The sequence below is a fragment of the Channa argus genome, chromosome 16 (assembly GCF_033026475.1).
Source record: "Channa argus isolate prfri chromosome 16, Channa argus male v1.0, whole genome shotgun sequence".
NCBI lineage: Eukaryota > Metazoa > Chordata > Actinopteri > Anabantiformes > Channidae > Channa > Channa argus.
In genome coordinates this window covers 8,001,920-8,018,341 of record NC_090212.1, presented here as the reverse complement: position 1 = coordinate 8,018,341, position 16,422 = coordinate 8,001,920, and the positions used below count along the sequence as shown (strand labels likewise).

The 16,422-nt window shown below is 40.3% G+C and overlaps 1 protein-coding gene across 13 annotated transcripts in view; it reads right to left on the bottom strand.

Annotated features, from left to right (window-relative positions):
- LOC137101202 (AT-rich interactive domain-containing protein 1B-like) overlaps nt 1–16,422 on the bottom strand; it is a 162,476-nt gene that overhangs the window by 108,999 nt on the left and 37,055 nt on the right. For 12 of the 13 annotated variants that reach the window (XM_067479288.1, XM_067479286.1, XM_067479287.1 and 9 more), the window contains one exon: nt 11,838–11,990. In XM_067479288.1, the coding sequence (XP_067335389.1) occupies nt 11,838–11,990 (153 nt within the window). The remainder of the gene's footprint in view (nt 1–11,837; nt 11,991–16,422) is intronic. The other variant, XM_067479285.1, reaches the window with a different exon arrangement.

The window sequence follows — 16,422 nt, the reverse complement described above, 5'->3', positions numbered from 1 at the left end:
AATAAATCAGTAAAACACAAATACAAAAAATATAGAAAACTATACAGTAGTGTGTTTTAGCTGTGTAGGTACTTGATGGACACTTACTCAAAAGTATAATTTTTGACACACAATATCTTTGCTTTACTATCTGGCCATGTCTTGTGCAGTTTCTTTTTTTTTCAAGGCCAATGGAATGAGAGTAAAAGCTTCTCAGCAAGATTAAAATTAAGCTAAGTGTCCTGCTTCCACAGTTTTCAAAATTTCTGACACATAGAGTAAAACATTAAGCAGAGAGAGCGAAATGTTGTGAAGTGTGTCAAAAATTTTAAATTTTAATTAATCAAAACAGTGAACTAAGGCAATTGCATTTTGGTATATTTCCAAAAAGACAGAGGGTGTTATGGCTAATTTGTATCTAGTTTTTAATTAAATTTTAGTTCAAATGTTCACAGTGATTCAAATATTTAAGATGTATAATATAAGTAAGATTCAAACATAATATTTAATTTTAGTAGTAATTTGATGAATATAATTTTTTACAAATCTGTGAAGGTAAAAGCTTTGAGGACATTCACCTTAAGGATTCTTCTACTTGTTGCAAAGCAGTGTATGTGTAAACTGTTGAACTCACCTTGAGTGATAATTATGAAGCTTAACTAACAAATGTTTGATTTAAATAATAAATCAAATTACACCATGTAATTGTGTTTTAGACAGAAACACAATAAATTAAACAATAAATCATAATCTTGCCACAATAGCTTTCTTATTCCAATCCCAACCTAGTAGCCCTAAAACCAGCAATACCCCCTAACCACATGTAAAAGTCAAGGGGAAAGCCCGTACACCCAGATGTGGTTCCATCAGCGGTCACATATCAATCCCAACGTGGGTGGGAGAAAGAGACACTTAACAGCAGTACAGCAACAAAGAACTGAGGTGCTATTTTAAAAGCAACCCCTCTCTTCACTGGGGCCCTTGGCAGGCCCTGATCTTGTGTATACAGGACCCCTGTGTTTATCAATGGGAGTCGGAATGCACGAGAAACATCGGGCTTTTATTATATGGTTGGAAGTGGTTCTTTTGAAGCATAAACCCAGCTTAGACACGAACACACCTCCCCAGGTAAATAAAGACTTGGGAAAGGAGGGAAAAGGAAATGTGGAAGACAAGGAAATGTGTTGGGGGACCCTCACATGTGCGTACTACTCAATTCACAGACAAAAATGTGCACATGGACAGTTACTCACACAAGCAATTGAGAACAGAAGAGTGGCTGCTGACCCGAGTCCAATATTTACTCAGGCATATGAGTCTAGTGTGTGTGTGTGTGTGTGTGTGTATACTCAAGGGGATTTCCTTTTTTAGTGGGTCAAAGTGAGGTTGGCCTCATACTACTGTTTACACTCAAGTTCTTACATCATCACTGAAATACAGACAGAGGGGGTGAGACAGACAAAAACAGGCTAGGAGGGGGTAGGGCACAAAGACAGGCATAGACTCATATACAGTACAGAAGGTGAGATTCAAAAGTGATAGCTAGAAGAAATAAGGTGGTAAAAAAAGCACAGAGAGAGAGAGAGAGAGAGATAAAATGAGAGGAACAACTGTGAAAAAAAAAGAGAACATCAGAGGCAAATGAAGGAGTGCTGCAAGTGCATCCTTTCATTTGAGTTTTTTCCAGTCCATTGTCTCAAAATCCCATTTCCCAGCTAATTTAGAAGCTTCTAAAACACACTCTACTCCATACCTTAAGCCTTAGGCCACAGCTAATCCTGTCTTTACACACACACACACACACACACACACACACACGCTCATTCATCCTCCGTGCTTTTCAAAAGACTTCATCTTGGCATAGTAGAAACGAATGAGGGATATTGAAGGCAAGCGTTTGAAGTACATGAGGGAATGCAGGAATCAAACTGTGAGTTAAATGCTATTAGACAGCTGTGTGGAGAGGCAGTGTAATATTAGATTTGATTGAATAGATGACTGCTGAATGTGGTGTAATATATAGAGCCACAGAGGTTTTATATGGACGTAAATCAATATTGCAGCTCCATGTTAATCCCACCCACTCAGGAATGGGAGTCAGCTGGTAAGTGATTGGGACGCAGAAACATGTCGATGCTGCATGCTGACGATTGTTTTGACTTGCAAGTACTTGCTTGCTTAAGTAGTCAGACCAGCTTGTAATTTAATAACTTGTATTGTGTCAGTATGATGATACTGAAGACCTTCTGCTCAAAGAGGTCAAAGATCAGCGGCTCCTGGAGCTGGCTTTAGTCCTACGGGTTAAGAATGGCTGGGCCACGAAACTGGCTTAGACTCCTAACAAATCCCTCCACCCAGCTCAGCTTCATCCTTCTTTGCCCACATGAGGCAGGATGAAAATTCTTGTTTGGAAGGGTGAGCACTGTTTAACAACATTTAGAAGAGATATTTTTGGAATGCCAGCAGTAATGTCCAAAAAGCCTGGCTCACAGAAGCCTCTGTTTATAGTATGATAGGATGTGAGGATATTTCTTAGTAACAAAAACAAAAGAATGTTACATATATTTTTTATATTCATTATTTTTATTGCTTCCTTGCCCATCCCTCTCTCCTTTTAGACTTAATTGTCCTTCACTTCACCTCCCTCACTCTTTTCTTCCTTCTCTCTATCCCCTGTGCCCATTAATATCTGGAGTTTTCCTCACTTCCCACATCCCTCCCACTCCACATCTCTTTCATTTTATCCATCACTTTTCCTATCACCTATCCCACTTTCATTGCTCCATCACCATCCCTTTCTCCACCCGGCTCCTATTCATCAATACCACCTCCACCCCACTCAGCCCCCATCCCTTCCTGTCTCCAGCCCCTCTCCTCATGACTACCAAATGAATTAGTCATCCCCCTTTTTTCTCTTGCACCTTGGCAGATGCACATCTCCACAAAATCTGACGCTAATGCCATTAATATTCATTAAAAATTAAGCTTAATTGTGCGTCTCCCGTAAGCCCCCCAGCACTCACTACTTAACTATACACACATGCCCAAAATACATGCACAGAAATACACACACACCAACAACAGTAGCGCAGTCCTACCACATTACCCTAAGGACAAGGAGTCCTAAGGATTGGGAGTCTCAGTGCCCTGAGAGCACATACACACTCTGCCTTAACACACACTCAGATACTGTACACTGTCTCAGTCCTTGCAACGCAAGGGTCAGAAAAAAGTAGGAATGTCTTTATTTCTTTATTTGTGCATGTCTGCTCTGCTCTCTGCCAGTAATTAGTGTTGAAAGCAGTATTTTTAACTTTCATTTAAGCAAACTTTAAAAAAAGGCCAATCTTCAAAGAAAAAACACAACAAATGTGTACAAAAAGCTTCAGATAGAGGCAGGGATGATGATGGTGGTGGGGGAGCAGAACATCCATATTCAACATCATGCATTCACAAACGCATTGGTTCAGACTTGCAGATATGCACACATGCTCACACCAATCAGACCGACTGAACCATAATTGAAGCAACAATCAGCAGTGAGAGCAACCTACACTGTGTTCTGAAAAATGTGACGAATCAACATTTGGTTATGATTTGCCTGACTTTTATGTCTTTTTTTTAATTTAAATCTTTAGATTCATTTTACAATATTTGGAAAGCATTGCAGTCACATTCTAATTATTTTGTGATATGTGATGTAAATAGGGCAGACCTGTTTTGTCTCCCACAACTACCTTTTAAAAATGTATTTTAGGTTAGAAGATATTATTATCATCATCATAGGAAAAATGGCCAGTAGAATGACGCAGTTTGTTTTGTTTGTTTCTCACATATGCATAGATAGGTGTGTATGTGCCTTGTATCTGTGAGCTGTGTGCCTGTGTGTGACTGTGTGTGTCCAGCCTATCTTAATAGGTCCATTTGTAGCAGGGCCTGTTCTAGTGCTGTGTCCTTCAGATTGGATTCTATCTTAGCAATCCCCCTGACCTTTAGCACAAAGAGACTACAAGAGAGGACCAGAGCTCCGACACAGGACACATGCATACACACTCACAAAAAGATTGTACACACACTTGCACGCACGCACCCACACACAGAGAGAGAGAGAGAGAGAGAGCCACAGGCAAGCGTTCATTCAGAAGGACACACACATACTGAAAGAAATGCACAAAGACACACAAGTCTGTGTGCAGGCTGTCCCTTAGGGATAATGTCAGATGTAGCTAACAGTGTTAGCTGCAGATGCTGTTGCCAGGGCTTTTATTCTCATTCCTCTACACAGGCTAATCAAATAAGAGCCCGTCTTTGTACCATATTCACTTCACACACACTTTGCAAGTCCCCGTCACCACCACCCCCATCCGCCCATTCACTTCAATTGCTTTGGCTCACAGTTAAAGAGGACATCCACCCAAACTGGTGTACACCCACATGACTTTTGCTAAAGCACGGAGGAACAATAGTGGTGTGTTGGCGAGCTCGACTTTGACTGTGACATTTTTTTGGTGTTTTCTCTTTCTCTCGCTGTCTGTGAAGTCTGTATCCAGGAACAAATGTAGCGGCATTTCCTAACAAATGGCAGCTAAATGAGGCCCCTAGGGTGCTGTGCCGCTAACTACCAGCCCCCTTTTTTTCTGAGCCATTATGATTGTCCTAACTGTTCCAAAAACACCTCTCCCGTTCTCGTTCATTTGCATTTGAATTGCAGCTTGGCTGTACAAAAACAAACATAAATCAAAAAGGGAAAAAAAAACTGTAGCGGATTCTGGTAGAGCAATTAACGAGTGTCAGTCAATGTGGAGGTAAAAACACACTAAATTAAAAACATTGTTTCAAGTACATGCAGACAGGCCATCTCACACACACTTGTACACACAAAGCCCAGCTGACATATACAATTTTTTTTTTAATTCTATCATTTGTTTTTGCCTGAAAACTCATCAAGCTTAAGTACTCGTCAGCGACAACCAATGGTTGAGCGGCAGGCCCAAGGTTGCCGTGGCGATACGCAGGGACATTTAGAGGACTCCGATAAACTCTGCCATTTAAAAGGTTGTGACAATTAACGCAGCTCTCCGCAAATTACCACTGCCAGACCTTTACCCATAGACGTCTCTCTCTCCCTCTTATCACCCCACACCCAGCCTTGCTCTCTCTCTCTTTTGCCATATGCCCTCCATTTCCTCAGCCCGTCCTCCCTCCATCCTTCGCTCCCTCCCACTTTCTGTCCACCCCTTTCCAGCCAGCAGCACTTTTATTATCCTGTTAATTAACAGAGTTCTTCACTTAATATTCAAATGGTGACCAATTAATGACATTGAACTTTGGGGGCCCCAACACCCACACACTGTGCCCCCTCTACACACAGAACACACACACACACATTCCCCTGTACTCTCACCACATCCTATCCTTTCTCTCTGAACACACACACACACACACACACACACACACACACACACACACACACACAAACACCTTTCTGAGTCTCATTTCCTCTGTCTTGTGCCCTCAACCTCTCCGTCATAGCCCGGGTGAGCTCCCATTTCCACGTAAGTGAAAGTGTATGTGTGTGTGTGTGTGTGTGTGTATTAGGAGGGGTGCAAGCACAGTAATCGAAGCAGTAGAGCAAGAATACAGCGAGGGGGTAATAAAGCCAGAGGGGCAGACGACAGAAAGGCTCCACGGCCTTTTAATTAACCTGGTGTGATTAAAAGCAGAGGGGGTGGAGGGTGGGAGAAAGGGCCTGCTGCTGCTGCTGCAGCTGGTTGGGAGAGAAGGGTGACAGACAGGAAATAAGAAATGACAGAGTGGTCGTGAAATGGACACGACCCTGCTGATGTATCCAGTGTGTGAGATCTTTATACTCTGGTTCTAAACCCTACTGAACGTATGTATAAACTTCAGGAGAAACATATCAATTAAATGATTACATGATCTGTATAATATCTGTATACTGCCACTGATGAGTTAAAACCATGTATCACCAAATTTGGTATTTTTTATTTTTTATATTACCTTAAGAGATATTAAGAGATAAGATAAATAAATCTTTCTTTGTGGACTGTGACAAAGTCTCTGCATGCTACAAAAAAAAAAAAAAAAAAAAATTCCTTTTTCCAGCTGGTCGGTAAAAGAGCAGTGAGTTTTGCAGTAAAATGAAAAACCTTCCAAAAAAACTGAACATATAATTCTGTCGCACAACAGTGCACAGTATGTCAGTGGAGGAAATGAATGCAGCTGTTACTTGTTTTTTCAAAATAAAAGTAAAATAGAATTGAAAAGCTGTACTGGTCCAATAACATTTTTAGTCTACCCTATTGTCTTTTAGTTTACACCACATGCTTGACATGTGATTTTGTGCTCACGAGCATAACAATTTAACATCTACACCAATGAGCTTCTTTTCATGCAGGTCCTTGTAAAATGAGTCTGTCTCCTCCAATCTGCTCAGAGTTCCTCACTGTTGCAACACCACTCCCCTGAGCCTACTCTCAGTCAGGAAGTGGAAACAGTTAAGGCCAATAGAGGAAACAACTGGTGGGATCAGTTTCACAGAGGAGAGTGCATATGTGTTTTTTTTTACTACAGGGAGTATATGTCACGTTTCCTTTTTTAAAGACCAACAGTCAAATTTCAACCACTCTACTCATCACCCAAATACCAATCATGAGATATTAACTTTATAGTTTATATTAAACAGGGCTAAATTATAGTTTGACATATGTAATTACCCTCAAAACATAAATTGAACAGTTTTTCTCTGAAATATTAAATAATGGTTGCTCAATGGAACTGATCAAAGCCAGTTCTCATAACATTATGAGTTTATGTCTGGCAGCTAGCCAAAGTTGCATTTCACCTCCTCTCGCTCCCCTCAGTCGATCCCACCACACTCCCTGGGTATACTACCCAATAAAGCAAACATGCCATAAAAAATAATCTCCAAATTCTTGAAATTACAGCTCTCTCGTTTCCATTTTTATGATGTAGAAAGTATTAGACACTAACAAAATATCATGCATTTCATCTGTTATGTGTAAAGTTTAATATGGCCAGAAAGAGGGAAATTTTCTCTATTTAGGTGATCTGTCTCATACTGTAATTCAATAATCAGAACAAATACATGATTGTAATGATATTTAAAGGATCTATGGTTTTTTAATAAGTTGTCACATACAAATATTATTGTTGTGATTTTTAACTCTAAAATCATGAGCCTTCACTTAAAATTATTTGGTGGTAAGTGACATATTTACAAAGAATAAATTCATCAGTAGTGTATGAGGTAAAACAATTAAATTGAAGTTAAAAGTATGTCAGTGCTTCTGAGAGCTAGGATTCACATTTATCTATACATATCTGGTCTTCTCAACCTCCCCAAACTCCCAAAAACCACAAACAAGCCAACTATATTTTTTTCAAAACCTGCTTCTTTCTTGCTGCAATATTATACTGCAATATATTTTTTCCTATCAACAGTGATGGCTTAGAAATTTCTTTTTTAGCCTGCTCTGCTCCTTGCAATCAGTTGGGGTCATAGCAGTGCAACAGACTCAAAACAAGATGGCATTTTAGCTTCAATTTGTTACAAAACCAGCTAATAGCGGCTGGTTGCAGAGCAAATTCTGTGTCAAAGGCAGCTGGAATGGTTCCATCAACTGGAGGATGTCCTCTGGCAAGGGTTAATGGGAGTGGAGTGGGGGGAAAGAAACTGCAGAGAGTGTAGGAAGAACAAAATAAAGAACTTTTCAGCTTGGATTTCTCCAAGTAATGCAGGGTCAAAAAACAGGGGTCAAAACCACAATGACATCCTAATCTGGTGTATACACTCGCTATTGTGTGTATGTGTGTGCATGTAATCCATTCTGTGCAGCTCACATCATGTCTCATTTCAGCCAAGGATCACAGACAAAGGTCACCATTTGACCTTTTCACTGCTCAGTATTGCTGGAGCACACTCGGCTGATTAGTGTACACACAGACACGTGCAGGAACACATTTACAAAAACTGATAGAGACGCACTCGTGCTCACAACAGAAAAATGAAAGTAATACAGCACTGAGCTGAAAGCACACCAAATCTTCTGTTTGTAATCTTGGCCAGCTGCACTGTGCAAGTTCAATTTCCAAACATGTTTACTCTTGGATCCAAAATCAAAGACAGGGGCCTAGTGTCTTTGTTATTTAAATTTGTTCAGCTGTTTTCTGGTAGTCTTTCACTCTAAAAACTCCTCTCTCACTCAATCAATGGACAATTAACTTTGTGTCAATGCACAGTCTTGTTTTTGTTATGTGTAAAATGTCATGTTTTTTTAATGATCAATATTGTGTGTGTCAGTAATTCCTTGAACATAAAACACTAAAATAAAGTGAGAGCTTGCACCAAGATTTTGCATTTGCTACACACAATTAAAACATTGCAACTGAGTGCTGTGCAACATGAAATATGACAAATGACAAAACCTCCAAAATCATTTAACAGCTCTATATCTTATGCTACACAGAGCCTAACAATCCAGCTAGTTAAGTTCCAGATGAACTGGATTGATTAGAAGTTACTTCTTCAATACAAAGCCAGATTTCCTGTACGAGCTCGTTTTCTACTTCAAGCCAAAATATAAGAATGTAATATAAATGTAAACTTAGAGAAAACTGTAAACTGGGAGCTTATTAAGTAAATAGCAGATTAAGTTGGTCTACAGTGTGACGGTGAGAAGGCAGGAACCAGGAGGTGTCTGCATATTGCCTGCTGTGTTGCTGCAACATAAAATGTCATATAGCTCTAACACATAGGAAGGATTTCTTGATTATAGTTAAAGACAGCAGGATGCAACGTTGATGTGGTGGCTGCTGAAGAGAGTGTGGCTTTTATGCAGCGTTAACAAGCATGTATGCTGATTGAAACATTTTCTCTTGAAGTAGCGTGCATAACAATGACCACCAAAAGGAAACCAGTGTGCTGGTCACCACAGTAGTTGGCATAGCAACCAATATAGGAGTTTTCAGTACAGGTAAAACAGAGCTTTGGCCAACCACAGTACTTGGGCTGAACTACCTGGTGTATAAATGTCAGTAAGGGTCAATTACTGACACATCATCAGCAATAATGAAAACACACCATTGCTGTCAAAAAATGTCAGCACAGCCATGGATCTCAGCCTTCCCCAGTTAGACTGAATAATGTTTGTTCAATAGGCTGCACAGACTGTGTGTGTGAGCATGTTAAGTGAAGAAACAAGAGTAAGTGCTTTTTTCAGTGAGACAAAAGGCATGCTGGCTGAACAGTTCGCTCAGTATGAAAATTACTATACTAAGACTAACGATTTCCTTTTTTGACAACCTTCTTTTGTGTACACAATGGCTTTTTGCTTGCTATTTGTCTTGGTGTGCTCAATATTCAAGGCTGTCTAAAGGAAGGTTTAACTACATCTCTGTAAATCACGGTATAACTACCTCGACAGACGCAACTACACCATTGCCAAATGGCATCAACTTGTGCAGATGCTAAATAAGTCTACTCACGGTTGTGAACTACTAATGGCCAATTTGGTGTATCTGGGACAAAAAAAATGTTTGGAAATGCTCTTGCCCATATGGACCAGTGGTGGTCCTTGAATGAATATTCTTTTAAATGCTAGGATAAACCGACTGAAAAAATGTTCTTTAAACAGGGAAATAGGTAGCACGTTTTTCTTGAAGTGTCCTGATCTGTGCTGTGTGTCATGTACTATTCTCTCTACAGTATGAGGGGTATCTATATATCTGTGCTGGCTGCTGATGTACAGCATTTAGAGCTATAAAAGCATCAGTATACAATTATGTAACGTACACATCACACATACAATAAATGTAGTAGAGAAAAATATCTCAAATTCTAGGGGAATAGAAATATGATATTGCACCAAATGAAAATCTTTTCATCCATCACTTCCATTATCCACCTATCCTTTCATTAGATACGTATACTGTTGAGGGTCACTCGGTTGGTGAAGCCTATTCCAGCTGCCATTGGGCAAGAGGTGGACAGGTTGCTAGTCTATCACAAATAAAATACACAAGTGTTAATGCAGTAATTACAAGTATACTCAAAGCTACAACTTGCAAATCTGCCACGCTCTCCCTGGCCCATTGTTGATAGAAATAGATGCAGAGAGTGGTGAGGGAAATTTCAGCCCGTACTAGTGGAGGTATACCCTAACAAACTAAAAAGATCAGAGGCTGACCAGCTCTTGTCACTAATAACCAATGACTCTACATTGGTCCTATCATGCCATCCAGATTACAGTAAACTTTCAAAGAACTTAATGCTGCACTTGATTTAAAATTCAAAACTTACTGAGTGCATTATTATTTTATTGCTCTGAAACAGCAAGTCAGATCACCAGTTTGTCATTAACATTTTTTGTGAAACACACAGGATTGACATTAAAAATGTCTTATATTGTTGATCCTATAGCATAAAGTGGCCTTAAGTATTTTTTTTTTTGCCCTTTCGGCAATCCTGTGAGTTCAGGGGTCGCCACAGTGTATCATTATCCGCATGTTGATTTGGCACAGTTTTTATGCCGGATGCCCTTCCTGACGTAACCCTCCCGAATTTCTACCTTGCTTGGGCCGGCACTGCACAGCTGGGGATGGCTCAATTGCCACACTGGTACTTCATCAATATTTAATCTTTAACTAAAATGACTAAAACTAAAACAGACATTAAATAATCTTGTGTTTTTGGCAAATATTATGCATGACCTGTTGTTCTCTCTATCAAAGTTGTGGGTATGTCTGAATGAAGCCTCGAGGAACATTAACTTAAAAGTGACCAGTGTCTGAATGACAGCAATATGTCACTATAACTATAGACAATACTCATAAAGCAGGCCATGATACTCATCTAGCTGAACTGCTCAGGACACCCCTACTTCACTCATCAGACCTGTCCTATTGCTGCCTAGTCCTTTCCCTCCCTTTGTATCTGATCTATCCTTTCCTGTCCAGCTCTGTTGTAACCTCTACTCTCTTGGCCTGTTCCTTCTCCTGCTGCAAATTGTTCTTGTCTGCACTGATTCAGGAATGGGCTTTTAGCCAGAGTCACTCCACACAGGCTGATAGATCCTTTTGGCTGCAGAGTGGATGGAAAACACATGGGAAGCCTTCGCTCAACTCAAAAGCAACTGCTTGAACCCAGCGTCCTGTTGGAAAACTTCTACAGAACATCAAGCTGAAAGTTGGCAGGGTAAGTCTTGATCCGTATCTGTGGAACAGGCCCTTTGCCTACTGAGAATTGTGTTTTTATTGGTGAGTTTGTGTGCTTTGGAAATTAATTTTGACACTATGACTGCCCAATCTGTTTACTTGAACTGTATTCAAATGTTCAGTTTAATGTATGTGTGTGCGTGTGTGTGTGCACGTGTGTGCTCTGAGACTATATGAAAGTATAAGGAAACACATTTACCTAAAATACCTCTCTTGATTAATGCAACCCATAGACCAGGCATGTTGGACCACCAACACACATTCTCACACATGCAATCACAAACACAGTTTATCCCTTAAGATGCACTCTCGAATCTCTGCATGACTAAAATATTAAAATTTAACTCATGAGAAATGATTTGGATGGAATCCCTTTCCTGCTGATATTTCACATTGTATTCTTGATATTATATCTGATAAGTGACATGTGTGTAACTGATTTATTTATTCATTTTTATTTATTGAGGTATGGTAATCACTTCCATTTATAATCATGGCATGCAGCATACAGCTAAGGGTATTGGCCAACTTCTCTACACAGGAAACAGCACAGACCGTATCCTGTTTCAGTGTGATGATTGCATGTGAATATATTTTAGTACCTGTTGTGGTGGTGGGCGGGCCTGCAGATAGGGGCTCTGAGTCGGGCCTTGAGGGGTCTGCTGAAGGGGGCTGAAGTATGGAGGGGTTCCCTGTTGGCTCGTCTGGTGCTGGCTGTAGCCTCCTATACCCTGCTGGCCATACGGTGCCACCTGCTGAAACAAACCAATCACACATTGGTTGAAGATAAGATACTGTTGTCAGGAGATTTGGGAAAAAAAAAAAAAAACGACAAAAAAATACATTTGGTTTACATTAAAAACTGCACTGAGAGTCCTACAGTGTAGGTGCAATATCTGTAGGAGTCAATAACAAAAGCACAAGTCTAAAATTCTAAAATCCTCTTGAAATGAAAAAATAAAAAAGAGCCAACACAAACTAGCCTCTATCCATTTTACAATTCACCTAATTGTCCCTCAGCTAAAGCTCTTAATTTAGCTCAGACCAGGCTGACACCCATCTCCCAGCAGTCTTCTACCTAATGAACTCACACTGCAGAAACCTCTAACTTTATGTCTTCTGGCTTGCCAAATGAATCCTCCTCTCCACATTATCTTCATCTCTGTATGCTCACAGATAGGGTGAGGAGCGCTGGATATTACTGCAGGCCCATCCCAGGCCGTAACCCTAACAAGGGGCACATGGATGAGCCGGGGCATTCCAGAGCGGTGCAGTAAAAAACTAACTTGCGAGGGTGAAGCCATGGCAAGTGCCAATGCTGCATTACACGGTGGTTATGAGAGAGAATGTGCACAGGGAGTCCGTGTAACAAGCTGGCACCAATACAAATGTAGTCTTAATCCCTCCTTGTCATTTGTTATGACTACAGACAGCGCCAGGTGCTCCTCACTCCTCTAAGGATCTCCTATGAAGGCTGGGGATTTCTCATTCACACACACACATGCACTTGCTCGCACACACACATACATACACACACTGCTCAGATTTTTAAACAACATTAACAGTCACTGGTGTAGCAATATGACGTCACTTTTCTTGTCATATTTTTTCCCCAACATACTTTTTGATTCCGCAATGACCAACAGCGCTGCCACAAACTAATTAAATGTGATCACAGGCTGTAATTTGGGCTGAATGTGAAGCTCAAGGTCCACCTCCAGTATTTGCCCTGAGTGTTAAACTTTGAAATGTCCCTTTAAATCTTATTTGACAGGTTTTACAAAGTAAATGTCTCTTCAAATCAAAGTGATTTATATCTCAATTTATGATATTTTAGGGGACTCCGCCATGACGACACTACTGCAATATGGCTTTGTCAGATCAAAAGCAAAGAGCACACATCCAGTGTTGTAGCTTAGCTGTGACTGTTGCAAGGAAATCCATTCATGAAAGTCTTGTTGAAAGTGATGGCTGGTGTTAAATTTACTGAAACCTGATCTGGCTGCAGAGGGCCAGTGGAGATTAATATGATTTAAATAGTTTTGAAGAGTAACATCCTTTGTGTGGGTGTTAAAAAAAAAAAAGAAGTCTTCTTGCTGGCAGAAGCTTTTTGACTCCACGAATAGAGATATTGGACAATGTAGAATACTTTTCACTTCAGTGGCAATTTGATTAGAAAGGACAGATCAGTGTGTGTGTGGAGTGTGTGCACACACGCATGCGTGTGTGTGCGCGTTGTGCTCAGAGTGTGAGAGTGTGTCATTAGGCCGATGAGACAGACAGACAGGGTGAGATCAGTCTAGCTGGCAGAGAGGTTAATAGCATGGCCCTGCTCATGCCAACAGCACCACTGGATTCATTACTGTCATCCAGAGCAACACACACACACACACACACACACACACACACACGTACCCAAATAAATGCACACAAATTCAAGTTGCATGTGTGGGGATTAAAATAGGAAAGACAAACAAATCTTCGTCCATTATATCACACACACCCACACACACACAAACACACACACACACACACACACACACACACACACACACACACACACACACACACACACACACACCACCATTAGATGTGGATCAAAAGCACTCCCATAAAACAGAAGCGACTCTATCCAGTGATCAGTGATGACAGGCTAGTGCAACACAGTGGGTCTCAACTGGAACACTACAGTTCTGGGATTGGTGAGGATTAGGTCGCCATGGAGATCAAGACCAGACAACTGTGGGTGGGTTCCTTTCTCAGACAAATACACTGACAGACAAACAGATATGGGCAGACAGTGACAGACACACAGAGGAACAAATAGATCCAAGCAAAGAGAACACAAAATTGTTTGCAAAAACTGTTCTTTAGGTTTGTTCCCCCCAAAATCCTCTTCGTGCTATAAATAATCGTGTTAGAAATATGTAAATAAATAATAAACCACACTAGTTCTTGTGTCCTTAAAATTGCCAGTTTGAGGTATTGAAATTTCATACTGTATATAAAAATACACCTGGGACACAGCTTATAAGCATGCTGGAGGAAGAAACCTTGACACACTAATGTTACGTGTGTTGTCTCTCTTTGCTTTCTATCTAGATAAAGTGCCTGACTACTGTAGATGGTAAAAACAAGTGAGTGGAGTATTTTTGTTTCATGTCATGTTGTGTGATTGTTTCCCACTCATGCCACTGACCTTGTATGACCTTTATTACCCGAGACATTGCCATGTCAGCGAATGAAAACCACAGGAGACATTAATTATTTTAATTATGTCTGCATACCGTTTAGTTTAGCCAGTTCAGGGAGCGGAGGCTTGCATTGTGCATGCTGGCTCACAGACAAGGCTTTTGCAGGCACCTTTTAATGTAACTGAGGCATGGTCAGTGTAATTAGCACAATAACACCTGTGCTCCCCCTCCTGTCATTACAAGTCAAAATGTCATGTTTGTAGGTTAAATATAAAAAGGTAGTGGGTTCTTCATGTTTGAATTACACTACATATACAAGTACATGCAAAAGCAACTTAATTTTCAATGACTTCATTATAGTTATCATTTAATAATACTTGTCATGAACAGATGAATATGGGTAATATAGCTGTATCTATTGTTTGCCATCAGCGAACACCACAAAGATGGTGTTGTTAACAGAGGTTGGTTCGGTCCAGTAAATATTTGAGAGACATGATGTGATTTATTAATACTTTATTATCATCTATAGCTACATGCCAAACTTACATCAAAACTGTTCTTTCCACATCTATGTATCGTTTAAACAATTCTATAAACATGGCCAAAGTGTCATTGTGGTTTCTGTAAATTAAAATCTAAACTACCGTATGGGTTTCCTTTGCTGCTTCCTATAACTATTTAAGACAGTTTCTATAAGCTACCTTTTAAGAAACTGACATGCAAGCAGGCAGACAAGCAATCCGGTAAGCAAGCAGAGAGACAGACACAGAGACAAATGAAAAAGGCGACAGAAATACCGTCAGTCAAATAAACACTGTGATGGGAGACAGACTGAAGGTCTAACAAGTAGCAACCTGTCTCAGTGGCTTTGGAAGAGAAGTAATAGTCATTCAAATTCAGCTAATGTTTGATCGCTGGGGCCAAATGTATGAATATACTGTACCTATACTTTACATACCAGCCAAATGAAACCTTGATTCTCTTTGACTCAGAATGTGTTTTGTGACAAAAAGACTTGCTGTGCTTTTGCTCATACCAATAAAAATAACTGCTGGAAGTAGAAAATAAAACCATTTTCTGCCTTTTCCTTCCACTCAGGTGTGTGGAAGCAGACAAAATAACAGTGTGATTTATCCAGGGTGTCTTGGCAGGCACACAGTGTCAAATAAATGTCTGTAATGAAATGACAACAGATGTGAAGTGCTGTAGGGAGAAATGACGCAGAATAGACGTCCTGTGAAGCAAATAATTCACCATAAACTGCAGAAACAGTGTGATGAAAACAAAAACCTTGGTGGCATATTAAGATACAACGACACAAACGCTGAGAAGAACTCAATCAAAAATCTATCAAAACAGAAGTCATGTAAAAAGACAGATAACATCTTCCTGCTCTACAAATGGAGGAAATAAATAGCCTTTTCCAAGGCAGCTTTGTCTGTGTGTGTGCACATGTGTATGCCTTAAATCACCCGTTTAAAAACCCTGCATGGAACATGGCACTGCTTGTAATTCAATTGGGCCAATGAGCAAGAGACAGGACTTTTCATAATTCTGTCGAAGTGGCGATATGGATGGCTGGCGACCGAGACCACAGGTCACCCGTTTTGAGTGACAGATGGGCTCAGCCAACCAGGGCACTACGCAGAGCCATCTCCACTGCTAAATGCTCACAGATACACAGAAACTGACAGGCATGACAGGCACACACAGGAACTGTATAAACATTAACATGCAATCATGGTAAAGATAGTTATAAAGAAATAGAATGTGAGCTGAGAAAGAGTCAAACAGAAGAGAAACATCACAAAAAAAGCATGGTACAGATGTGAAGACATACAGAGACGGTGGCAAAGCAAGATGTTTAGAGAGACAGAGATGGAGAGATAAGCAGAAGGGAGATAGAGGAAGGGTGTCACAGACTAAGATACTTAAAGGGATGGATAAAGTGATGTTTCACATGATAAAGACAGAGGGAGACGGATAAAGA